At 41.0% G+C, this 27575-nt stretch overlaps 1 protein-coding gene and 1 long non-coding RNA gene across 2 annotated transcripts in view; one reads left to right on the forward strand and one right to left on the reverse strand.

The window, feature by feature from the left end:
• Positions 1-3577: 3577 nt before the first annotated feature.
• Positions 3578-27575, reverse strand: part of LOC100056232 (zinc finger protein 709) — a 41208-nt gene continuing 17210 nt past the window's right edge. Inside the window, exons 2-4 of the mRNA XM_014741695.3 lie at positions 7513-7639; positions 7248-7308; positions 3578-6633 (exon numbers count right to left, since the gene is read on the reverse strand). Coding sequence (XP_014597181.3) covers positions 5238-6633; positions 7248-7308; positions 7513-7639 — 1584 coding nt within the window. The 3' untranslated portion in view covers positions 3578-5237. The remainder of the gene's footprint in view (positions 6634-7247; positions 7309-7512; positions 7640-27575) is intronic.
• LOC138925153 (uncharacterized) lies at positions 7991-18445 on the forward strand. Its single transcript, XR_011440975.1, has 2 exons — positions 7991-8174; positions 17880-18445. It is a non-coding gene; the product is annotated as an uncharacterized lncRNA (long non-coding RNA).

Genomic DNA, 27575 nt, shown 5'->3' on the forward strand with positions numbered 1-27575 from the left:
AGTGACCTCCCCCACAATGGATTCTGTCAATGAGAAAAGAGGGGAACACACTTCCTCCTCCAAGTAGGATATGCCAGAAGCACCACTTTTGGCTCCATCCTCTAAGTACCCATCTCTCTTCAAGGAAAAGCCCTCTGATTAGCAAGGAAGGGTGCTGCATTCACGGCCCAAGACAAAACAGGATGCTGGCTGCAGAGGATGAACTCAGGCCTTGAGAGGGCCTCCATTTATACATAGAATTAGTGCCCATCAGTGGCTTCTCTAATCGTGAGCAGAAATGGATGAGAATAGAGTTGGTAGAAGAATGCCTTGGGCAACATATGTCCACTGTGAGCAGTTGATTATTGACTCTTGGATGCATAGTGGGAGGCTGCTGAAGCCTTTATGGTAAAGGGGTGTGAAGGGAGATGCTAACGGAGGACAGCTATTTCAAAAAAGCCCTTTGTTTCCCAATTCAAAGTCACTCAATTTCTAAGTGTTGTAAGAATGTGATGTTTGTGGTCACTGTGGCTGACAGAATGTGCCCATGACATGGGTTCTACCACTGCTTGTCACCCACTTACCTCACAGCCCCGTCCTTTTGCCTCAGAGAAATTTTTCAGAGTGGGACATGTGTGGATTTCTAAAGATGTTTCCAAGTCAGCAGGCACAGAGTAGGCTTGAGATGGGAAATGAAGAGCTGGAAATGGTCTATGGATGGCAGTGAAAAGAACCGATGCTGACGCACATGAATGAGGATGTCTTCAGGCAGATCCCATTTGGGATACACCTTTTTGTTTTAGAACCACAGTATTTCTAAACATCTGTCCACAGAACCCAATTTAATCTCAAGGACAGATTCTGGGAGCCCTTTTACTTCAGTGTTACTTATAAGTAGGAGATGAGGGCAGGTGCAACCTTAGGGGTGTTTTCTCAATGAAGACAGGGTTGCAAGGAAGTCCTGTTGAGGACTGAGTCCTTCTGAGTCCTGCAGTCTTCATAAGAAGGATCCACAGTGGTGGAAAAAAAGAGCTGAACACATCAATATCAAGGCTCAGGAGAGCTTAACATTCTCCTAGTATATGAAAGCAATTATAGTATTCATTTTCTAATAATTACGAATAACCAAATATAAACATATAAAAAACATTTTATGTGCACTCATGAGTTTTTACAAACGTATAGAAATACTGCCACCTAAAGATGAAAAACACCTTGACTTCAAAACAACATTCCTGTGGTGCCCATTTAAACAAACCCCTCCAATACCTAAGTTAACACTAAAAAGTGGAAAACATCCCATTCCCATTGCTGTTTTAAACCTCAAAGCTGTTACTGCTGTTTCCCACTTTCCCACAGCACGTGCTGGACGTCTAAGCACATGGAAAGGAAACCTGTGCACAGCTACCTGGGCTCCAGGGCTCTGTGGATCATTGAATCTAAAAACTTCCAGCCACTCCTGTGATGAAAAGAGGTTGAAAATTTCCCATTTCTCTCTTTACAGTAAATTAGGATATTATTCAAAATTACACCCTCTCTCTGCAGCTCACTCAATTATTCCTGGGATGGTTGCCTCTAACCAGCCAGAGCTTTGTGGTGTTTCCATGGGGAGATCACAGCGCACTCACGTAGATGTCACTCTACTCATAGAATTCACTCAGGATGACCTAGAACAGTGCAGATGAAGGCCACTGTCTCTCTAAGTGGCAGGAACTCCATGGTTTACCGGGGTGTACGTTGCACACTCAGTCTGTATAGCAGCAACATGAAAATGCCTAACACTCTAACAAGGAAAATTTTTTCTAAAGATTTTAATTTTCGTTTTTCTCCCCAAAGCACCCCAGTACATAGTTGTATATTTTTAGTTGTGGGTCATTCTAGTTGTGGCATGTGGGATGCCACCTCAGCATGGCTTGATGAGCAGTGCCACGTCTGTGCCCAGGATCTGAATCGACAAAACCCTGGGCTGCTGAAATGGAGCATGCGAACTTAACCACATAGTTGTATATTTTTAGTTGTGGGTCATTCTAGTTGTGGCATGTGGGATGCCACCTCAGCATGGCTTGATGAGCAGTGCCACGTCTGTGCCCAGGATCTGAATCGACAAAACCCTGGGCTGCTGAAATGGAGCATGCGAACTTAACCACTCGGCCGCAGGGCCGGCCCACAAGGAAAATTTTTAAAGGTAAAACAAAAATCCTCACAAATGATGTTAAACAGAAGAAGACATAACAAATATCTGTGGCTTAAATAAACAGGAAGCCTCAGATAATAGTATTAATGACATCCTGACTTTCTGAGGCTCCCACCATGACAGAAAAGATACATACACATCTCAGCCTCCCTATTAGCTCAACGTTAGTCTTTACTTTTCTTCAACTGTTACTGTCATCTTATAAGATAAAGCTGTACCATTTATTAATCACTTCTGTTTTCCCACAAACATATAAACACCAGGATGGCAGGAACTTGTTAGTTTCATGGCACTATATCCAAACCCTACCATGCCTTCTTTCTGCTACATGGGTACACTGACTCTAGAGTGCAGGCAGGTGAGGGATGCTGAAACATTAGCATCAAGAGCACAGAAAGAAAGGCTTGATTGGCATAGTGGTCCTGTCTCTGTCCCTTCCTAGGTTTGTATTGTCTCACGATTTACCTAAACTCAAAGGCCTCAGTTGAGACATACAGGAGCTATTAAAAATATTATGTAGATGAAGAACTGAACTTCTATATTTTAATTCAGGTTCCGTATGCTAAACAGTGTCTAATTCACCATAGGAATTACATCCATGCTTTGACGATAAGTAGGAAAGGCAAAAGCTGTTCCAGAGGACCAGAAGGTGGCCTGTATCCAGTGGCAGAGAAAAGTGTCACATACATCCTTCAGCAAAAGTTTAGAGTCACTAAAGAGAACACAAAGTATTTTGCAACCATGCCAGTTAAACTGATAAAAGATAAAATTCTAAGTCATAAAAATAATATTCCCTTCATCTTACTAAAATGGCTGACAAAGTAAGCTTAGCTTCACTACATTGTTCTTGCCTTCTAGAAAACAAGGATTAGGTTTACCAATGAGAAAATGCTCCCCAAAGATAGAATTAAGTTGACCTCCTCACAGCTGTCAATACAGAAAATGACCTGCTTCCTTGAATAGCAATCAAATCTTTTAACACAGGTCAAAATCTTTAAGAAGTTCTTTTGAGCACCCTGTTTCTGTTAAACCTCACAGTCCTTGATCATCTTCCGTCAATCTTAGTAGAATTCATTATCTCCCCCTCTTTGACTACAGGTGCAGCCCTGCAGGTCACTGGAAGAGAGCCTCTAAAAAAACAGGATTTTTTAGTTTTGGAATAAGGACAAATAGATGTTAGTTTCATGACAAAAACTGCAAGTATAAAACAATAAAAAATAAAGTTTGCCTGAAGAAATACCTGAATTTGTAAGCACACGATAAAATTGACTCATAACGTATGATGATTAAATAAAGAAAACTGCAAAGTATATCTGAAAATCCATGATTAAAATGAATTTTAATATATTCTGAGAAAATGAAAAGTAGGTTATAAAATATATCAATGACACAACTACAGAAGTGTTGATTTCTCAAGGAAATGCACAGTTTTAATGACATACAAACATTATTCAAAACAAATAAAGGGAATACATTCAGCTACAAGTAACAGGAAACACACAGTCTCCCTGACATGAGAAGGGGATTGTTCTCATGGAAGAAGTGGGTCAAGGCAGCCGCTGCACAGAGCAGCAAACAACGTCCCAGGACCTTCTTTTTATGCCCCATTGTAGTTGTGGTGGTGAATCAGGAAAACGTGCTCACTGCCACAATTAACAGCTAAGTGTTTCCTACACACATTGGACGTTATTCAGATACCATTTATAGAAGAGGGGAATTAGAGTCCTCACCAGAAAAGTCTGAATTAGTTTCCTGATGGGGACAACAGGCCTCACAGAAAAATCCTAACTCTTATGTGTCTTTGATGTGAAATTTCTGCAAACATCAGCAGAAAATATACCTATAAGGAAATGGAAATGAAACAATTGTGGATGGTTTTCAAGATTCTTGAGTAGAAGGGCAAAGAATACAGATAATCGCTGGGAGACAGTGTCCTTGAAGCTCCTACGTAACTCGCTCTCTCCTTGCATGGTGGCTCCAAAATCTGCCTAATGCCTTGTTTGCTTCTGAACTTCCAAATCGCAGGCTCTAGGTTAATCCCAACATGGAACCTTAAAGGCAATGGATTCTTAAAGACACAGTACATAAATTTACCCTCACTGACATAATGCAGTTTGGGGTGATAGGTCCAGCTCTAGATTTTGCTGCTCTATCACAAGACTCTACTTAATTCAAAGTCTATTCACCAAATACCAGTGAAGACAAAGAGCAAAGGCCCAAATAGGAAAATAAGAATTCACGGGAAAGTATCTACTTTGATTATCTTGCCACACATAAAAATTTATCCCAACAGTTCAGGAGAATAGAAAATGCACGCAGGCTCCTATACCCACCACCTCAGAAAAGGAGCTTTCTCTAAGAAATGTGGAATATGTACAACACATTAGGAATATCCTGGAACTGCAACATACAGTCAGTAAAGAAACCCCAAGGACTAGAAACTGTCACTTTTCAATGGCCTCTTAACATAGAAGAACTAAAACAATTACAGAAAATATTCACTGATTTATGAAAAAAGCACCACCTATTAGTGTTTATGCAGTATTGAAGGGTGACTTAGAGTATTATTTCACCTCAATAATTATTTGTGAAAGTTATTAATAGAAATCCACAATCCAATGTTGCACTTAAGAAAGAGGCTTGGTAAACAATATCATTACAACTTTTCATGCTGAAAGTTTTCCAGAACACTAGATAAAATTCATTTCCATGAAGCTTTCTCATATGACTTACATTTCTTTTTGGTGGGAGTTTCACATGGAAGGATGTAGGCCAATTGAAGTCTTTCCCATGGTGTTTACATTCAAGAGGTTTTTATCAAGTGAGTCCTTTCACGTCTTCAGGAAGAACTGGGATGACAAAGGTCTTTCCCGTATTGCTTCCATTTACACGGATTTTCCTCTAGTGTGCATTGTCGCATATCCTTGAAAACTTTCAAGAGAATTAAAGGCTTTCTCATTTTACTGACATTCACAGGATTTCTCTCCAGTGTGACGACTTTCATGTAGTGGAAGTGAACTGAGAAAACTAAACACTTGACTACGTTTTTACACTGAAATGGTTTCTATCTATTATGAATTCTTTCATGTTTCTGAAGTGAACTGGAAGAAGTGAATGCTTTCCCACATTCTTTACATTCATAGGGTTTCTCTCCAGTATGAGTTCTTTCATGCGCTTGAATGTTACTGGGAAAACGGAAGGCTTTACCACATAATTTACACTCATAGGGTTTCTCTCCAGTATGAGTTCTCCCATGTTTCTGAAGAGAACCAGAAGAACTGAATGCTTTCCCACAGCCTTTACATTCATAGGGTTTCTCTCCAGTGTGAATTCTTTCATGTACTCGAAGAGAACTGGAACAAGTGAATGCTTTACTGCATTTTTTACATTCATAAGGCTTCTCTCCAGTATGAGTTCTTTCGTGGACTCGAAGAGAACTGGAAGAAGTGAAGGCTTTACTGCATTTTTTACATTCATGAGGTTTCTCTCCAGTGTGAGTTCTTTCATGTTTTTGAAGAGAACTATTAGAACCGAAGGCTTTACTGCATTCTTTACATTCATAGGATTTCTCTCCAGTGTGAATTCTTTCATGTATCTGAAGAGAGCTGGAAGAAGTGAAGGCTTTACTGCACGTTTTACATTCATATGGTTTCTCCCCAGTATGAATTCTTTTATGTTCTTGAAGTAAACTGAGAGAAATGAATGCTTTACTGCATTTTTTACATTCATAAGGTTTCTCTCTAGTATGAATTCTCTCATGTTTTTGAAGAGAACTATTACAACGGAAGGTTTTATTGCATTCTTTACATTCATAGGGTTTCTCTCCAGTATGAATTCTTTGATGTATTTTAAAACTTTGGGGTAAACTGAAGGCTTTACCACATATTTTACATTCATAAGGTTTCTCTCCAGTATGAGTTCTTTCATGTGCTTGAACGTTACTGGGAAACCTGAAGGCTTTACCACATATTTTACATTCAAACGGTTTCTTTCCAGTATGGATTCTCTCATGTTTTTGAAGAGAACTATTACAACTGAAGGTTTTACTGCATTCTTTACATTCATAGGGTTTCTCTCCAGTGTGACCCCTTTCATGTATTTGAAGAGAAGAGGAATAAGTGAATGCTTTACTGCATTTTTTACATTCATAGGGTTTATCTCCAGTGTGAGTTCTTTCGTGTATTTGAAGAAAACTTGGAAATCTGAAGACTTTCCCACATTCCTTACATTTATATGGCTTCTCTCTATGGTTTTGATAGTCACGTGGTCTGTGATCAGGGTGATATTTAACGTGCCTATAAAGGGATGAATGATGCATGAAGACTCTTCCACATGCGCTGCATTCCCATGGTTTAGCTCCTGTAGTTTTCTTGTTCAGATTGAGGTTTGGAACACATCGGAAGTTTTCTCCACATTGGTTACCATCTTCACTTTCACAGAATCTCACCACCACAGGATTCCTGTAAAAAAAAAGAGAAGCATAATTTTTTTTTTTTAAGTTTTTATTTTTTTCCTTTTTCTCCCCAAAGCCCCCCAGCACATAGTTGTATATTCTTAGTTGTGGGTCCCTCTAGTTGTGGTATGTAGGATGCCGCCTCAGCGTGGCTCGACAAGCAATGCCATGTCCACACCCAGGATTCAAACCGACGAACACTGGGCCACCTGCAGTGGAGCGTGTGAACTTAAACACTCGGCCATGGGGCTGGCCCCGAGAAGCATATTTTTAATGATTTCTTCATGAATGCCTTTATACTTTTTACATTTATTATGGCTTATAGGAAAAGTCTGGGTTTTCTGCCTTTTCTGAATGCTCAGAAATTAAATGTACTGCCAGAGAACTTCACCTTTGTCATTATCTAAACAATTATATTGAAATATAGGATTTGTTAATACATTTCCAAGTGAACTGTTTTGCAAAAACTGAACCTCTACATCACATTTCAGAGAGTATATTTTGTGAAAATGTTCTGAGAATAGCTAAATTTGAAGCAAGGATTATTTGATTTGTTTTGTAAAAAATTTTCATAAAATACCAGAATTCTCACAAGACACTGTTTTCTATTGTGTGACTCACCTTGGCTTCCTCTCTTCGTGTTGGTACTGATCTTTAATATCACGATCGTCCCATGTTGTTCCTGAAATGCAGACCCAGAAAATTTATTCCAAATATTAGAAATTATAGAAAAATTTTTATATTCTAAGTATATGATAAGCTAGGACCCATTTCTAGTTGTTACACAACATCTCCTGTTTCCACATTCTACATCTTGGAACCACGTTGATGGGCAAGATACACTTGTTCCCTCCTTGATGATGTGAAGGAATGCCCTCATTCTTACCCACTGAGGCCAGGTTCCTGAAGGTTTCCTCCATCACATCTCTGTAGAGTTTCTTCTGTGAAGGATCCAGTAAAGCCCACTCCTCTGGGGTGAAGTTCACAGCCACATCCTCAATGGCCACTGAGTCCTAAAACATCGCATATATGGTCAGAGTAGGATGCATATGCGTAACAACACTGAGGACCTATATTTCATTTGTAGGAAGGTTACATTTTATTCTGTTATCTCTAAACATTAAATCTATGGTCATCAAAAACTCACTTTTTCTATACACACACTGTCAATTTAACAGCATCATGAACACATGGAAATTATTTACACATTTTAATGTGATAACACTGCATTATTCTCTGTTTACAGAGTCCAGAGCATGTTCAGCTATTAGAGAAATACTATGCAAATGAAACAAATGTTATCCTTTTAAGAGTGATGGTTCCTTGTGAGAAAAATTGTTTCATCTTTTCTTATTACCCACCAGTTACAGCACTCCATGAGGCAGAGGGTCAAATCTGTATGAAGTTTCAATGGATAAAAACATAGTGAAGAACTGGAAGCTCCTGTGTCCAGTCCCATCACCAAACAGAGTCCAGGAGCTGGCAGTAATCAAACTTTTAACAAAGCCAAGGAGTCGCATTGTGCTACCATCCAGGCCATCATTACAAGTAAGCAGATGCAGGTGGCTGAATGTAAATATTCTTGTGAAGCAGCATTGCTTTTAATTTGTGTAATGTTTATCATAGACTCTTCCTTTCTATATATGATTTGATGGGGCTAAAAATTTATTTGGAACTTAGAGCTCAGACATAAGGAAGAAGGCATGACAACTTAGACCATAAAATCCCTATACTTATGGGTCTCAAGGCTACTCCCCACCGATTTTTACAACACACAATGAGATAATAATGTGCCATAAGAACTCTTCCAGGTCAAACATTAAGAGTGTACCCTAGGTCTTGCTCGTCTTGAGAGGGAGGTTAAAAACTTCAAAATGCAACGAGTTCACAATGGCCTGATGGTAAATTTGCCCATCACTATAAAATATGTGAAGGACCTAACAGTGCTTTTCTTCAAAAGCAAAGCTAAAATCTCCATTCTGCACCTTTAAGAGGATGGTTTTCTGGACCAGATACTCTAGATGATGCCCTGCAAACTTCTGATCCTGTATTTAAAGAACTTAGAAGTTGTTATTCTTGACAGAAAAAGAAGAAAAAGAACAAGCTTGAAAAGAAAAACTCTTCTTAGATCCATGAGGTCATATGGTAAGCCAGTGTCTCCATAATTTAGAAGAAGAGAAAAAAGATGGCATTTTGAAATAAGCCCCAGAGATTCTGCAGTTATCAAGGCCGGTGCTAAACAGAAAATCTATTTCACCAGAGTCTAATGCAAAGACAAGAACTAAAAAGAACACAATATCCATGAAGCCTAGGACCACCCTCTAACAAAAGCTTTAAAAAGATATGTTGGGAATAGCTGAAGGAAAAGGAAGACAGAGAGAAACAGAAGAAACAAGTGAAGTAATAATCACCAAAATATCCTAAAGTTAATGATAGCCAGCACACTGTACATCCAGGAAGCTCAGAGAATGATATCAAACCTCAAGTGAGTTCATTCACCCACAGTACAGCAAGCCAATCTCTGACACCAGGTATAGTGGAAGAAAGTAGGAATTTTATTATTGCACAGTGCTGAGCAAGGACAAAGGGCCGCTAATGCTGAAATCCAAAACTTGCCAAAAAGCTAAAAGAAAGGCTTTCTATTTGAGGTTTTAGGTAGGGGAGGGGGAGCACATGGCCTTGCTGGTCAGAGCTTTCCCACCACCCTGTCTTCGGCCTTGAGACACTTGCAGAGAGGAGGGAGCCCGTGACCTTGCTGCTCAGCAGCTTTCCCACCAGCCTGTAGCTCCTTGTGGGGAGGAGATAAATGAATCCAGGTGCTTGTCCTTCGCGGTGTCTGTCTCCATGGAGGATAGTGGATTCTGGAGCCAGGAAGCCCGGGAGTAAGCAGGGAAAGAGTGTTTTGGTTTTAACCCCATACATGCTGGGTTCAATGTAGGGAAACCCGATATCAGGGTCCATATCAAGAACACTAAACATGATTAATTACAAAAGTGCACACCCCAGGGTGTCACATTCAAAGCAGAGACAAAGATAGAGTGTATTGAAAAATGCCAGAGAAGAAACACAGCTCAGGTATCAAGAAACAAGGATCTGAATTAAATTGGACTTTTCTTCAAGAACCAGGCAAGAAAGAACAGAATAGAGTGAAATATTTCACATTTTAAAAATAAAAAAAAAACTCTCCTAGAATTCTGTCAAGGAAAATAATCCTTCATAAAAAAAAGAAAATAAGGACATTCTGAGACAAAAATTGAGGAAATTTGTCATGAGTACACCTACTTTTAAAGTGTTCAGAAGCAACCAGAAAGAAGGTAAATGATAAAGGTAAATGATTAGAAAAATGAAGATAAAACATATTTTTATATTACTTATAATTAATATAACAGATGACACTTTGTTTAAAATAATATTAACAATGATGTATTTGGTAATGAGAGGCTTATGGACAAGTGAAATAAATGACAGCAAAGCACATTATTCTCAAGTTCACTTGGAAAATTCACTAAGACAAACCACATTCTAGGACATAAGGCATTCCTTAAATTTGAAAGAACAGAAATCAAATAAAATATGCTCTCACAACACATTGTCATTCATCCAGAAGTCAGTAACAACAGAATAGTTGGAAAAGTTCCAAGTATTGGAGATTCAACAACACTCTTCTAAATAGTAAACAAGATGAAAAAAAAAAGTCCTGTGACAACAAAACAATTATTTTGAACTAAATGAAATAAAAACACAACATACCAAAGGTTCTTGGATGCAACAAAAGCAGTGCCTAGAGGGAAGTTTATGCCATGAAATACATACATTGGAAAACCAAAGATCTATAATCAATAATATAAGCATCTACCTTGGGAAACAATAAAAGAAAACCAACTTAAACCCAAAGTAGGACAATAAGGGACATAATAAAAATTGGAAAAGAAAGCAATAACATTGTGGGAAACCAATGGAGAAAATTAAAACAAAAAAATGTTTCTTTGACAAGACTAATAAGTGATGAACCTTTGGTGAAGAAAATAAAGGAAAGATGGAAGACGGAGATTACTAATATCAGAAAGGAAATGAGGGGAAAACGAAAATGAAAAAGGACTTGATAAAATACAGCATCCATTTGTGATAAACTAGTGATAGAGGGCACATTGCCCTCCTTAAAGAAAAACGTCCTCACAAAACACATAGCTAAATTTACAAGATTTGTTCCATATGACACAATTGTCTCTGTGAAACATCTGAGAGAATTCATAACAACAAAAATAATTCCAGGAATTAATAAAAGAGTATAGCAAGGGTGGAGGATATGAGTCAATTCCTCTACACGTACACCCACACAAATATAGTCAAGTGATTTTCACAACGGAAAGGCAAGTCAAACGAAAGAGAAAGTCTTTTAGTAGTGGAGGAAATGATAAAAACACACAGACACAATGAATGGAGACATCAGCCTTACATCTTTCAGAAGAATTAAGTCAAAACACATATCTAATTGTAAATGCCAAAACAATAAACTTCTATAAGAAGATAACATAGGAGAAAATGAAGATGCCCTTGTGTTCAGAGATGAATCTTTAGAGACAAAACCAAAAGGCAAGGTCCACAAAAGAAAAAAACAAACACTTTACTTCATTAAAGTGAAAAACTCCTGCTCTGAGAATGAGACTGTTAAGAAAACAAAAACACGATTCACAGAGTAAGAGAAAAGTTCTGTAAAACCCTTTGAGATAAATGACTGGTATCTGGAACATCCAAACTGTAAAAACTCAAGTCAGGAGACAAACAACTCAATGAAAAAATGGGCAGAAGATCTGAACAGAGAGGTCACTGGAAAAGACATATAGATGGGAAATAAGCAATATGAAAATACGCTGCACGTCAAATGTCATTAGTAAATTGCAAATACAACAAGGTATCATTAAAAACATTAAAAAGCTAAAACTCAGAACACCAAACACTGGTGAAGATGTGAAGCTACAGGTAACCCTCATTCATTGCTGGTGGAAGTGGAATTTGGGACACCTAATGGGAGACAGGAAATTTCCTTCAAAACAAAATACACTGTTAGTACACAGAGCAAGATCCAGAAATCACAATCCTTCGGATTTTTCCAAATGAATGGAAAACTTATGTTCACACAAAACCTACACGTGAATAATTACAGGCACTTTATTCATAATTGGCGAGAGTTATTTTAAATGAGATGTCCTTCAAGACTCTAGTAGAGAAAAACAATCACTGGTGTATTCACATAATGAAATACTGTTCAGGGATAGAAAGAAATCACATATCAAGCCATGAAAACACATGGAGGAACTTGAAAACTCTGTTGCTAAGGAAAAGAAGCCAATGTGACAAGGCTATGTAGTGTATGATTCCAAGTACATGACATTTTGAAAAAGACAAAAGTATGAGCGAGTAGAAAGATCTTTACTTGTGAAGGATTTGGAGGTTGGAGGGAGGGATGAGTCAATAGGTGGAGCACAGAGGAGTTTTAGGGAAGCGAAACTACACTCCATGATACAGAAATGATGGGTCCACGTCATTACACATTTGCCAAACCCACACATTGTATAACACAAAGGGTGAATAGCAATATATACTGTGCATTATAATCTATCTATATGGGCTTGGAAATTGTAATAAATGTATCACAGTACTACAAAATGTGAAAAGGTGTGCAAACTGTGTGGATGGAGAGAGATGGGTTTGGGGGAACTAACTTCCAACCAATTTTTCTGTAAACCACAACCTGCTCTAAAAAACCCTGAAGTCTTACGAGTGATGTCAGCATCATGGTGGAGTGAGCTGTTCCCTTAGACTCTCCCCACGAAGACACATGAAAAGGATATTCATAAACCAAAGGACAATCACACAAAAGACATGTGAGAGACCCATGCAGCCGTATGTCTGAAGGTGGAGGTGCTGGACCTCCAGGAAGGAGGGAAGAGGATCTCCTTTCCCTCCCCAGCAGTGACCTAGGGTGCAGGACTGTGCATGGCTCAGAGAAGAGTGGGGAGGAGTGGCCCTCTGTGGGAACACCTTCACTCTTCAAGTTCCCTCACGGGCTGTGGGAGAGCTCCAAGAGAATAGGCGAAGCTATTGTGGGGTTGTCTTAATCAAGCCAGCACCCCAGAAGGGCAAATAATGAGGGCAAAGCAAGCATCAGGGATCATTCATGTGAAGGAAAGTGCCCATCGCACCTGAGCAAACATCAGAAAAGCAGCAGCTGCAAGCAGGCAACTGCAGATGGGCCCTGTTAGCACAGATTCCAAAGGACAGGCACAGAGATCATGGTAGGCTCAGAATACACAGCTCCTGATACCCCAGTGGTGGCAGGTGGAATCTGTGGCCAAATACTATCACTATGCAAAGGCACAAATTCACCCCAGCAAATAGTGTGAAGAAATATATTAATAGTCCAGACCAGAAGGAAAAGGACAAGCACCCAGAAATCAATTCTGAAGGCACAGAAATATACAATCTAAATGATAGGGAATTCAAAATATCACAAAAAATCTCAAGTTTCAAGGAAACTCAGTTGAAGGAAATCAGGAATCTTCACAAAAGACATTGAAACTATAAGGAAAAACCAGTCACAAATGTTGGAGATGAAAAACATAATGAATGAGAGAAAAATCTGGAGTCCCTGAATAATAGAGCTGATATTACATATGACAGAATTAGCAATCTGGAGGACAGAATATAGAAATGTAAATCATATATCCAACAAGTGTTAATCTCCGTAATATACAAAGTCATCACACAACTGAACTGCAAAAAACAACCCAATCCAAAAATGAGCAGAGGATATGAACAGACATTTTTCCAAAGAAGATATACAGATGGCCAGCAGGCACATGAAAAGATGTTCAACCTCATTAACCAGGGAAATGCAAATCCAAACTACACTAAGATATGACCTTACACCTGTCAGAACGGCTAAAATCACCAAGACAAAAAAGAAATTCTGGAGAGGATATGGAGAAAGGAGAAACCTCATAAACTCCTGGTGAGAATGCAAAGTGGTGCAGCTTCTATGGAAAACAGTATGGAGATTTATCAAACAATTAAAAATTGAAATACCATATGACCCACCTATCCCAGTACTGGGTATTTATCCAAAGACTTTGAAATCAATAATTCAAAAACTTACGCACTGCCAACATTTATTCCAGCACTATTCACAATAGCCAAGACAGAGAAGTAACCCAAGTGCCCGTCCAATGATGAATGTATAAAGAAGATGTGGTATATGTATGGAACGGAATACTACTCAGTCATAATAATAATAAAAAAATCATCCCATTGGCAACAACACGGATGGACTTTGAGGGTATTATGTTAAGTGAATTACGCCAGAGAAAGACAATTACCATATGATTTCACTCACATCTGGAAGATAAACTAAGACACGGACTGTTTTGTTTGAACAGTTCAGTGGTTACCAGAGGGGAAGAGGTTGGTGGTGGGTGAAAAGGGTAAAGGGGCACATTCATATGGTGACTGACAATAATGTACAACTGAAATTTCACAATGTCATAAACTATTAGAACCTCAATAAAATGAAATAAAAAATTTAAACCAATGAAGTCTTTCTAAAACAAGATGAAGAGAAATGGATTACACCCCTGATGACTGAAACAGCACATCTCTCATTCAACTGATTTCAATAAGCCAGTATGGCGACTATGAGCCTGAGACCCATAAGGGAGGGGAAACTTCCATCGAATGCCTTGTTGGAGAGCACAGCACTGTCTCCTCTGAGAAGTGCCACGGTCACTATTGGTAGTGGCAGAACTCCAAGGGGGATGATGAGTGTCCTGGTGGGTCCTTGTATTGGAGACCTAGCAATGTACAGACAAGGGTTATGCTGATTTCTCTTTTTATTATCTCTGAGTCAGGAGATTCCCAGAGTTCCTTTACCACAAAGGGGCATCTCTTAGACAATCACCCAAGAGTTTGTGAACATATGCAGATGAGACCATTTTTTTGCTAGTAGTAAAATGACTGCCTGATATTTGGTTACATATGGTGGAACTTGGGTTGGTCCTTCCTCAGGGATGTCCCAATTAAGGCATGAAGAGTAGCAACTCTCCACTGAGCTCTATGATACATGAGAGTATACTGTCATCCTTAAAGTCTGTGCACTCCCCAGTGCTGTGCATTAAGTTAATCCCAATTAACATATTATGCAAGAAACCAATTTGTCTGGGAGAGGGGTGACCTCCTCCATCACACTGGAATCTATCAATGAACCAAGGAAGGAAATGCCATGCCCGTCCTGCAGGTCATTAAGATAGAGGAAAAGGTTAGGCTCCATCGTATCACAAATCGGTGTCAGTAGCCAGGCTGAGTTGTGGGGAGGCTGTTTCCATGGCAAAGACACAATAGCTCAGTGTTTGTGAGAGCCTGTATTTTCAAGAGATCTCAGTACCTGGTGACAACAGCAGCTCTAATGGCATACAGCGTGGGACGTGGGGTAGTTTCTTCATGAGAAGCCTATGGACAACTTAAGGGCCTCCTCCAGAGAGCCTCACATCACTGCCATCAGGGTCAGACTTGGCCTCCATGACAACTGGTTGCTTTATAGAGTTTAAGGGACCCAGGCTTAAGTCGGGTTTGAACGAATGCCTTTATTGGTCCAAACTCAGACTAAGTGTGGTCCACTACAACCCAGAGGATCAGGGTCTTTGTTGCAAGAGATGCAGCGGTGGCAGCAGCAGCAGAGTGACTTAGGGGTCCTGGTGAGCCTTCCGTAATCTCAACACCTACTGGCTGTTTTTTCCTGTCTCTTTCTCTCTGAAAAAACTGCTCTTTAACCAGTGACCATCTGACGGGCTCAGCTCATTCACAGGGTACAAACATCCTCATAACCCCAGACTCCCCAAAACAGGTAGGCACCCTCAGCCTCAGTCTCACCTTCAGCCTAAACACACAGTTTCCATGAAGCCATAACTCAGGACCACATTAAGGAGGGCCCCAGTCCCAGACTCCGGCTACCAAAGGAACTGAAACTGCCAAATTGGACTCCTCTGTCCATAGAACCCAGGCTTGGTGGGTCAACAGTGCAACACAGGGCAGCACAGCGCCCAGGAGGAGCTGCCCAGCAAACATCCCACAGTGCAGCAGCCTCCAGGCTTTCTCATCAGCCTGTCCAGAGAAGGCGGAGAGGAAAAGAGAGGGTGAGGCTTAAGTTTTCAGAAATAAAACGTGGATCCTGGCCACTCATTACAAGAACAGACAGGTAAGAATAATAGGCATCCACACTGGCTTGTTTTTACATAAAGAAACACTAACAGGATGGTGAAGCAGTGAGCAAAACTGGTCACGTAGGGAGGCTGGAGTCAGAGCAGAGGAGTGGGGCAGGACCGCAGGCAGGGAGTCTTCTGGAGTTAGTTTCCTGTCTTAGGAATTTTTTAATCCTCTCATGCATTTATTTAAAGTAAGGAGACAAACATATAGACATATTTCCCAGTGGTTGATTGATTTTAATTAACTTTTGCTTTTAAAAATTAATTTAATTATAACATTTCTACATAGGAAACCACAGCAAGATTTACTGCTTTAACATGAATGGATATAAAACTGCAGACAATAAAAATTTAGAAATCCTTTTCTAACAGAGAGGAAAAGGAGCCTTATAGAATGTCCCTCCACTATATGTCACACTGGGGATAGTTTCAGGAAGGAGTAGCATATTATAACACATAAGGGGTTTGCAATTAACCCCTGGGATAAACTAGGAATTCCAACGATTTAATAAGCTTTGACCTGTTTCCTCAAATCAATGAAAACAAATTCAAGTGTGTTTCCCCACATCCATTTAAATAGGAATTCATTTGCCTTAGGAATAATATAGACTTTCAAATGTCAAATTTTTCTAGGGACATAGACACACAAAAACTGATCTAAAATAAGAAAATGCCACTGAGAACTTAAATACACCCATCTCACATCTTGAGGTTCTCTTGTCTAAATGGAACAAAATATTCTATTTGGTTCAACGATTTTCTTGCCTTACTCATATAATACCACTCAATCAACATATATTTTAAAACCAAAACTGCTAATGAAATCTACAATCAAAGGGCTGCAATCTTCAATGGATAAAGGAATCCAAGAATAGAAACACAAATACTGGAATCAGGTCACAGAGGAAGCCTGTTTACCTAGAGTTCAGAATGGATGACTGCTCTCAGAAAGTTGACTATACTCCTAAATTTAGGGTCTAAACACTCCGGATTGAGACGTAACCCCTGGAAAGGGTCAGTCCCTGGTGAAGGAGGGTGGGGACCCCTGAGCAGCCCCAGGGATGAGCTCTGGGAGCCCCACACACGCTCCCTCTCCTGTGAGCATGGAAGCACTGCCTCCCCCAGGATCCCACTCTCACAAGTGAGGAAACTCTCAGCCGGATTCAGTCTAAGCTTCTGACCCACACGAACTCCAAATTCATGAACCCTTTGTCCACAGGACGGAACAGCTGATCTTCACAGACTTCCTCACTGTGCACAGATTACACTCTCAGTGCACCTACAGTGTGGGTGTAAAACTCAAACAACGTCTAAAATGTCCAGGCCTAAGGAACCACAACCACAACCTCAGACAGGGTGTCACTCCCGACCCCATGAGCACGTGCACCCCCAGCTTTCCAGGGCTCTGCAGCTTCTCTCAGGATAAAGGCACCTTCAATGAGGGTGTGAGCAGTAGGACACCTGCAGGGGGAGGCTCCCCAGGAAGGACAACTGGGCCTTCAAGGCCTCTTTGCAGGCCCAGGGGGGCCTTAGCTTGGGTCTGACTGGGGACCTCTGCTCCCCACTGGAGATGCTCTGGAACTTCATGGTATTTTCAATGACACAAACCCACTGTTTGAATAATCCAGCAAAATCACTTAAACCCAGCATTTCTGTGGAAAATAGGAAAGAAAATTATAGGACACTTTTACTATTTTAACTGGAAAACCCCAAATACCTATTCCTTTTAGAAAAAAGTCAGTTAATTATTACCCTAACTGAGCGAGGGCTCGCCACCTGAGGCGCACAGAAGCTGAGACCACGGCACACCAGTCTTTGAAAGAAGAAACAGTTGACTGTGACATCGATTGGCAAGGAGACAGGAGGACAGGCTCTCAACTCCGTCTCCCTCATCCAGAGCATGGGCTGAGGCTTAAGGGAGCAGGGAGGGCCGGCTGGGATGAAAAGACCTGGCAGGGTGAGGTCTGACTGGCAGATCAAAACTTTCTCTTCCCCACAGGCTCCTGGCTGGCCGCCTCCTGTGACAAAGAGCTCTAACGTCCTGCTGTTAAGATGGGGTTAGCGACGGGAGGTCAGCAGGAAAAGCACAGTGAACAAGGGGCAAGCTGTCCCGCAGATTTAACTCCTTGCCTTCTCCACTGGTAAGAGTTTCTAGAGATTTAGAGTCATCCTGCCCTTCCTGGAACACAGAGGGAGGCACCCTTACAAAGGGACGTTTCTCTTATAAATGTGGATTTCTCTTACAAAAGGGTAACTTCCAGTAGACTTTCAGAGCTTTTCCTGTGTCTGCTGCTTTTTAATAATCATCAGCTCAAAATAGCCCTTATGCCAACACATATTTTGGGCTAGCAAATTGTGTTTCTGGTCCTGGGTGACATGATGTCCATGACAAGAAATCACAGTTGAACACTTTTGGTCAGGCAGGTCTAAGGCCTGGAATTTCATTTGAAAGCATCCAAAAGTAAGGAACACACCTCAGAAACTTACCAAACACATTCAGGCGAAAAAAGAGTGAAATGAGTATCCTTAACATGTGGAATGTAACAGGAATATAATACTCTTTTCTGAAATTCACCTCTTTGTTGCCTGTTTGGAAATAATAATGTCTTCCAAATCTCACTGATAAACATACTTACCCTTAATGAAAAACGGACTTAAATAAGTGAATGAATCTTTTCTAGGTCACAAACCCAGGGACGGGCAGTCCTGAGAGGCCAGATTACACAGCAAAGTTTCTCAAGAACCTAGAGGACTCCCTCCCATGGGATGTCTGGGCCCAGAAAGATCCTGGGGGAGAGGCACAAGGGTTTCCTGAAATGTAGCTCCAGGTGGTTCTCCTCTGCTTTCCTCTCATGTAAAATATCCACAGGCAAATAAAATCTTTTAAAAAGCCACCCATGGCTCTGGGGGAAAATGAGAAAAGGATTAAAATATTAGGTCTGTTGGAAATGCAGCAGGGAGGAGGAGGAGGTGATGAGGATGCTGTGAGGGGAAGTGGCTTTGGGAATGCGGGGAGGGATCTGAAAATTCAGACTTATTGTCAGTCCCAGGAAGAGCCAGCGTGGGGGGACAGCATGGTGGATTTGAGACCCTGCTCCCCAAACATTAGCGAAACTCAGGGAAAATCAGGTGCCCTCAGGGGACAAAAGGAGGCACTAAGGACCCCAGAGACCACAGCATCTTGCTTGCATGAACTCAGGAGACAGTGTAACCACTGTGCTTGACAGCCCTCCCCATGGTCACCATACAGTCTGGGGAGATGTGCGGCTGCGGGTTCAGAGCTGCCCAGAGAGGCTCAGGGGGCGAAGTCACTGCTCAGTGATGGACAGAATGCCCAAGGTCCTGAGTGCCGTCCAAGGCCCCTCACTGCCAGCCAGAGGGGACACAGATCCAAGCAGCACGACTGGTGGACTCAGATCTACAGACTCTGGAGTTGACCAAGGGGAGGCTGGGTTTTGAAACTGATGAGTCTCATCAGCTCCTCCTCCCCATCTCCTCATCCCAGGGCCGCACACTCACCATTTCTAGGTCTCCTGGGTCTCTCTGAGTCCTTGCTAGGACTCCTATGACCAGTGCAGACTGCAGAGGTACAGAGGCTGTGGCAGAGTCACCAGGGACTGTTAATGAAGGTGACAATCCCTCCTGAGCATGGCAGAGGCGAGAAGGGAGGCCCAGGTAGGTGCAGTGCATCGCCCCACCCACCTGCCCCAGCAGCTCTCCTGATTGGACAGTACGGAAGTCCCTGCCCACTCGTGCTTGAGGGACAAAGCGCGGGCAGTTGCTTGGCTCAGCAGAACCCGCCTAGGCTGGCGGCTGGAACCTGACTCACCTGGCATAACTGCATTTAAACAGAACCTTTTCCTGGCCTGGGGCTGCCTCTGTTGTTTTCACCCAGCTCTTTGTGAACAGTGGGCCCCGGTGTGCAATGAGAAGTCCAGACTGAGTTTCAAATGGAGCAAGTACAGACCATGAGGGTGACCCATTCCAGGCCACACTGGAACAAGAAGGTCTTATGTCCTCTAGGTGTCAAGGGCTTGGAATACGGCTGGGAGGCCAACTATGGAACTGTGACCCTTGTTTAGAAATACAGACACTTGAATGTGACCTCACCATCTGTAATAAAGAGTCAGGCTCCTTTTTAATCTGTGCTCCCTGCTAGGCATGACCTTCCGCCCAGCCCTCCTCACCCCACTCATTTGGTCCTGAAGATAAAGCTTCCCAGAGTACTTGGCTCTGGTGGGAAGTGTGAATCCCACAGCCCTAGCCAGGGAGCAAGGACTCTTCTCAGTCTAACCACAGGGTGTGACACGAGTTTATTAAAGTCTCAACTATACTTTTTGTTTAAAGAGTGGCACCTGAGCTAACATCTGTTGCCAATCTTTTTTTTTGTCATCTTCTTCTCCCCAAAGCCCCGTAGTACATAGTTGTATATTCTAGTTGTGAGTGTCTCTGGTTCGGTCATGTGGGACACCTTCTCAGCGTGGCCTAACAAGTGGTGCGAGGTCCACGCCCAAGATCCGAATCCGTGAAACCCTGGGCCACCGAAGCGGAGCGTGCAAGCTTAACCATTCGGCCACTGGGCTGGCCCCTCAGTTGTAAATTTTAAACTGGAAGGAAATTTATTTTAGATCAGTTTCTGACCAGGCTTCCAGGGCAGTTAGGTACCAAATGACATAACAGCATTCCAGGCTTTAAGGACATACACACATAGCCCCCTAGACAAATGTAGAGTCACACAGGCTTCCTCACTGGACACACATGTGCACAGACCCACACAGACACCCAGGGTCACAAACCCTCAGAGAAAATGGCCCAGAGACCCACAGCCCAGGCCCTGAAGAGGGAGAGTCAGGGCCCACGATGGCTGCAGTGATCACCGTGTCCCAGCCCCTCACGCTGCTATGATCACTTACAGAAACGTGCCCCTCACCACCTGCCCCTTCCTCACTTTGCTCTCCCATTGGAAGCTCAGTGTGGACAACAAAGGTCTGTGCGTCCTCACCCAGCTGCCCTGTCCTCTGCTGTGGGTTTGATGCTGGCTGAGTGAGCCGAGGAGTCGAAAGATTTCTTGGACTCTCAGGGTCTCGTAGCAGTGCTCCTTTATTCAGAGAACAGCATGGAGTAGCATGGGGACAGGACCCATGGGCAGTAAGAGCTATAACAGGTTGAGGGTAGGGCTAAATTTAAGGCATAGGTACTTGAATTCATCTTTGATAAAGGGCCAAAGGCAACTCCATGGGAAAACACAGTCTTTTCAGACAGATAATGCCAGAAAAATTGGCCGTCCACATGCAAAAAAAAGAATCTAGACAGACTTTATATTTTCTACAAAAATTAATTCAAAATGAATCACAGATCTTAGTATAACATGTAAAGCTACAACACTCTGCAAAGATAAAATAGGAGAAGTCTAGGGGACTTCGGTTTCACAATTAATTGTTAGATACAATGTGAAAAGCAAGATCCAAAATAGAAAAAAAAGTCTGACTTCATTAAAGTGGAAAGCTTCCACTTAGTGGTACCCAATGTTAAGAGAATGAAAACACAAGCCACAAACTGGCAGAAAATCTTTAAAAGTAACTTATCTGACAAAAAACTGGTACCCAAAACATCCAAAGAACTCTTAAAACTCATCAATAAAAAGAAAAGCAGCACAGTTAAAAATAGGCAAAATAGGGGCCGGCTCCGTGGCCGAGTGGTTAAGTTCGCACGCTCTGCTGCAGCAGCCCAGGGTTCGGATCCTGGGCACAGACATGGCACTGCTCGTCAGGCCATGCTGAGGTGGCATCCCACATCCCACAACTAGAAGGACGTGCAACTAAGATATACAACTGTGTACAGGGTGGGGTTTGGGGAGATAAAGCGGGGGGAGAAAAAAAAAAAAAAAAGATTGGCAACAGTTGTTAGCCCCAGGTGCCAAAAGAAAAAAAAACAGGCAAAATATTTTCAATTCAATGATCAAGAATTGCAACTTTAGGGGCCGGCCTGTGGCCGAGTGGTTGGGTTCGCACGCTCTGCTTCAGTGGCCCAGGGTTTCGCTGGTTTGGGTCCTGGGCGTGGACATGGCGCCGCTTGTCAGGCCATGCTGTGGCAGCGTCCCACATTTCTCAACTGGAGTGACCCACAACTAAAAATATACAACTGTGTGCCAGGGGGCTTTGGGGAGAAAAAGGAAAAATAAAATCTTGAGGAAAAAAAATTAAAAAGAATTGCAACTTTAACAATTACATACAGATGGTAAATAAACACATGAAAACATGCTCAAAATTTTATGTCACGAGGAAATGGCAAATAAAAGAAGAATGAGATATCACCAGATACTTATCACATTGGCTGGAATTAAAAACGCTGAGAACACCAAATGATGGTGAAGTGGAGATGGAGAGCACCAGGAACCCTCCTTCAAAGCGGGTGGGAATCGAGAAGGGTACACCTACTTCAGAAGGAAGGCCGTTTCTTGAAACTAAGTGTACACTTACCGTACAAGGTAGCGATCACACTTTTGCAAATTTACTCAAATAAGTTGAAAACTGATGTTCACAAAATTCCTGCGCGTGAATGTTTATAGGAGCTCTAAGCATAATAGTCAAGACCTAGATGTAACCAAGGTAATTTCAATAGGTGAATGGAGAAACTGCTATGTCCATAGTACAAAATACTCTTCAGTGATGAATAGAAACGAGGCTCTCAAGCCAAGATGGCATGGAGAAACCTTACAATCATACTGCTAAGTGAAAGATGCCAATATGACAAGGCTACACACTGTGCGATTCCAAGCAAGTGACATTCTGGAAAAAACAGAAGTATAAGACACTGAAAGATCACTGGTTGCCAGGGATCGTGGGTGGGAGGGAGGGAAGAATGAATAGGGGAGCACAGGAGATTTTTAGGACAGCACAAGTGTTCCATATGACACAGAAATGATGGAGACATGTCATTTCACATTGGCCAAAGTACAGAGATTGTATATCAGAGTACAAACTAATGTAAATTATGAGCTTTCATGTATCAAATTGGCTCATCAAATGTAACAAATGTACTGGAGTCATATAAGATATGAAATATAGGCCAAATTGTGTGGAGGCAGAGGGATTATGTGGGAAATCTGTGTAACTTCCAACCAAGTCTTCTGTAAACCTAAAAATCCTCTAAAAAAAAGTCAAGTCTACTAGGAAAAAAAGACAAAGACAGATGTATTAATATTCAAAGTGATGACTGGCCAATGACAGAAACAGACCATCTTTCATTCCACTAACTTGAACTTACTTCAAGAAGCCATAATGCTGCTGTATGAGGCCTGCACCACAAGACTTGGAAGAGAGGAGAAACTTCCACTGAATGCCTTGGAAGAGCCTAGCACTGTGTATTCTGAGAAGGGATTGCCTTTGTTACTATCAGTAGTGTCTGGAACTCCCACGTGGATAAAGTGTGTCCTGGTGAGGCTTTGTGTGTGGACTTTCTATGAGTAAAGTGTTACTTGGATTTTTTTTTTTATTGAGTTATTGATAGGTTACAATCTTGTGAAATTTCAATTGTACATTAATGTTTGTCAGTCATGTTGTAGGTGCACCACTTCACCCTTTGTGCCCACCCCCCACCCCACCTTTCCCCTGGTATCCACTAAACTGTTCTTGGTCCATAGTTTTAAATTCCTCATATGAGTGGAGTCATACACAGATTATCTTTCTCTTGCTGGCTTATTTCACTTAACATAATTCTCTCAAGGTCCATCCATGTTATTGCAAATGGAATGATTTTGTTCTGTTTTGCAGCTGAGTAGTATTCCATTGTATATATGTACCACATCTTCTTTATCCATTCGTCTGTTGATGGGCACTTAGGTTGCTTCCACGTCTTGGCTATTGTAAACAGTGCTGCAATAAACATTGGGGTGCACAGGACTTTTGGGATTGCTGACTTCAGGCTCTTTGGATAGATACCCAATAGTGGGATGGCTGGATCGTATGGTAGTTCTATTTTTAGTTTTTTGAGAAATCTCCATACTGTTTTCCATAGTGGCTGCACCAGTTTGCATTCCCACCAGCAGTGTATGAGGATTCCTTTTTCTCCGCAACCTCTCCAACATTTGTTGCTATTAGTTTTAGATATTTTTGTCATTCTAACGGGTGTAAGGTGATATCTTAGTGTAGTTTTGATTTGCATTTCCCTGATGATCAGCGATGATGAGCATCTTTTCATGTGCCTATTGGCCATGAGTATATCTTCTTTGGAGAAATGTCTGTTCGTGTCTCCAGCCCATTTTTTGATTGGGTTGTTTGATGTTTTGTGATTGAGTTGCGAGAGTTCTTTATATATTAAGGATATTAAGCCTTTGTCAGATATATGACTTGCAAATATTTTTTCCCAGTTAGTGGGTTGTTTTTTTGTTTCAATCCTGTTTTCATTTGCCTTGAAGAAGCTCTTTAATCTGATGAAGTCCCATTTGTTTATTCTTTCTATTGTTTCCCTTCTCTGAGAAGGCATGGTGTCCGAAAAGATCCTTTTAATACTGATGTCAAAGAGTGTACTGCCTACGTTTTCTTCCAGAAGCCTTATGGTTTCAGGTCTCACCTTTAGGTCTTTAATCCATTTTGAGTTTATTTTGGTGAATGGTGAAAAAGAATGGTCAATTTTCATTCCTTTACATGTGGCTTTCCAGTTTTCCCAGCACCATTTGTTGAAAAGACTTTCTTTTCTCCATTGTATGCCCTCAGCTCCTTTGTCAAAGATAAGCTGTCCATAGATGTGTGGTTTTATTTCTGGGCTTTCAATTTTGTTCCATTGATCTGTGCACCTGTTTTTGTACCAGTACCATGCTGTTTTGATTACTGTAGCTTTGTAGTATGTTTTGAAGTCAGGGATTGTGATGCCTCCCGTTTTGTTCTTTTTTCTCAGGATTGCTTTAGCAATTCAGGGTCTTTTGTTGCCCCATATGAATTTTAGGATTCTTTGTTCTAATTCTGTAAAGAATGTCATTGGGATTCTGATTGGGATGGCGTTGAATCTGTAGATTGCTTTAGGTAGAATAGACATTTTAACTATGTTTATTCTTCCAATCCATGTACATGGAATGTCTTTCCATCTCCTTATGTCGTCATCCAATTCTCTCAGAAAGGCCTTGTAATTTTCATTATATAGGTCCTTCACTTCCTTAGTTAAATTTACCCCAAGGTATTTTATTCTTTTTGTTGCGATTGTGAATGGTATTGTATTCTTGAGTTCTTTTTCTGTTGGTTCATTACTGCAGTATAGAAATGCTACTGATTTATGCAAATTGATTTTATACCCTGCAACTTTGCTGTAGTTGTTGATTACTTCTAAGAGTTTTCCAATGGATTCTTTGGGGTTTTCTATATATAAGATCATGTCGTCTGCAAACAGCGAGAGTTTCACTTCTTCCCTCCCTATTTGGATTCCTTTTATTCCTTTTTATTGCCTGATTGCTCTGGCCAGGACCTCCAGTACTATGTTAAATAAGAGTGGTGATAGAGGGCATCCTTGTCTTGTTCCTGTTTTCAGGGGGATGGGGTTCAGTTTTTGCCCATTGAGTATGATGTTGGCTATGGGTTTGTCGTATATGGCCTTTATTATGTTGAGGTAGTTTCCTTCTATGCCCATTTTGTTCAGAGTTTTTATCATAAATGGCTGTTGGATCTTGTCAAATGCCTTCTCTGCATCTATTGAGATGATCATGTGGTTTTTATTCCTCAGTTTGTTGATGTGGTGTATCACGTTGATTGATTTGCGGATGTTGAACCATCCCTGTGTCCCTGGTATGAATCCCACCTGATCCTGATGTATGATTCTTTTGATGAATTGCTGAATTCTGGTTGCCAAAATTTTGTTTAGAATTTTTGCATCTATGTTCATCAGTGATATTGGCCTGTAGTTCTCTTTTTTCGTGGTGTCCTTGTCAGCTTTTGGTATCAGCGTGATGTTGGCCTCATAGAATGTGTTAGGAAGTGTTCCATCTTCCCTAATTTTTTGGAATAGCTTGAAAAGGATAGGTATTAGATCCTCTCTGAAAGTTTGGTAGAATTCCCCAGGAAAGCCATCTGGTCCTGGGGTTCTATTCTTTGGGATGCTTTTGATTGCTGTTTCAATCTCTTTCCTTGTGATTGGTCTGTTCAAATTGTCTGCCTCTTCTTGAGTGAGCTTTGGGAGATTGTAGGAGTCCAGGAATTTATCCATTTCCTCTAGGTTATCCATTCTGTTGGCATATAGTTTTTTGTAGTATTCTCTTATAATCTGTTGTATTCCTGCAAAGTCTGTTGTTATTTCTCCTCGCTCATTTCTGAGTTTGTTTATTTGAGCTTTCTTTTTTTCTTTGTAAGTCTGGCTAGTGGTTTCTCAATTTTATTTATCTTCTCAAAAAACCAGCTCTTTGTCTCATTGATCCTTTCTACTGCCTTTTTTGTTTCAATAGTATTTATTTCTGCTCTGATTTTTATGATTTCTCTCCTTCTGCTGACTTTGGGCTTCATTTGTTCTTTTTTCTCTAGTTCAGTTAGGTGTGCTTTAAGGTTGCTTATTTGGGATTTTTCTTGTTTGTTAAGATGTGCCCGTATTGCGATGAATTTTCCTCTTAATACATCTTTTGCTGTATCCCATATGAGTTGGTATGGCATGCTATCATTTTCATTTGTTTCCAGGTATTTTTTTATTTCTTCTTTAATTTCTTGAAGGATCCATTGCTTGTTCAGTAGTGTGTTGTTTAGTCTCCACATCTTTGTGCCTTTCTCAGCTTTTTTCTTGTAATTAATTTCAAGCCTTATAGCACTACAATCTGAGAAGATGCTTGTTATTATTTCCATTTTTTTAAATTTGTAGAGGCTTGCCTTGTTTCCCAACATATGGTCTATCCTAGAGAATGTTCCATGTGCACTTGAGAAGAATGTGTATTCAGCTCCTTCAGGGTGGAGTGATCTATATGTTCTATTAAGTCCAATTGTTTTAGTTTTTCATTCAGCTCCACTATTTCCTTGTTGATTTTCTGTCTGGATGATCTGTCCATTGATGTGAGTGGGGTGTTGAGGTCCCCTACTATTATTGTGTTGTTATTAACATCTTCCTTCAGGTCTGCTAATAGTTGCTTTATGAATCTTGGTGCTCCTGTGTTGGGTGCATAGATATTTATAAGCGTTATTTCTTCTTGATGAAGTGTCCCTTTGATCATTATATATTGTCCCTGTGTCTCTCTTTACCTGTCTTATTTTGAAATCCACTTGGTCTGATATGAGAATTGCAACACTTGCCTTTTTTTTCCTTGCTATTTGCTTGAAGTATTGTCCTCCACCCCTTCACCCTGAGTCTGTGTTTGTCCTTGGGGCTGAGGTGTGTTTCCTGGAGGCAACAAATTGTTGGATCTTGTTCTTTAATCCGTTTTGCCACTCTGTGTCTTTTTATTGGAGAGTTCAATCCGTTCACATTGAGAGTGATTATTGATGCATGTGGACTTAATGCTGTCAATCTGTCGCTCATTATCTTGTTTTCCTGTGTTTCTTTTCCTGTGTGCTTTACACTACCCATTTAATACTGCAATTTCTTATGCTGGGTTTCTTAGATTTTTCCTTATCTATGATTTGTGACTCTGTTCTGTACTTTATTTTAGTGTCTACCTTGAAGTTTGTATTTAGAATCTCATGTATAATATAGTCTATTCTCTGGTGGTCTCTTACTTACTCAACCAATACTG

The sequence above is a fragment of the Equus caballus genome, chromosome 7 (genome assembly GCF_041296265.1).
Source record: "Equus caballus isolate H_3958 breed thoroughbred chromosome 7, TB-T2T, whole genome shotgun sequence".
Classification (NCBI taxonomy): domain Eukaryota; kingdom Metazoa; phylum Chordata; class Mammalia; order Perissodactyla; family Equidae; genus Equus; species Equus caballus.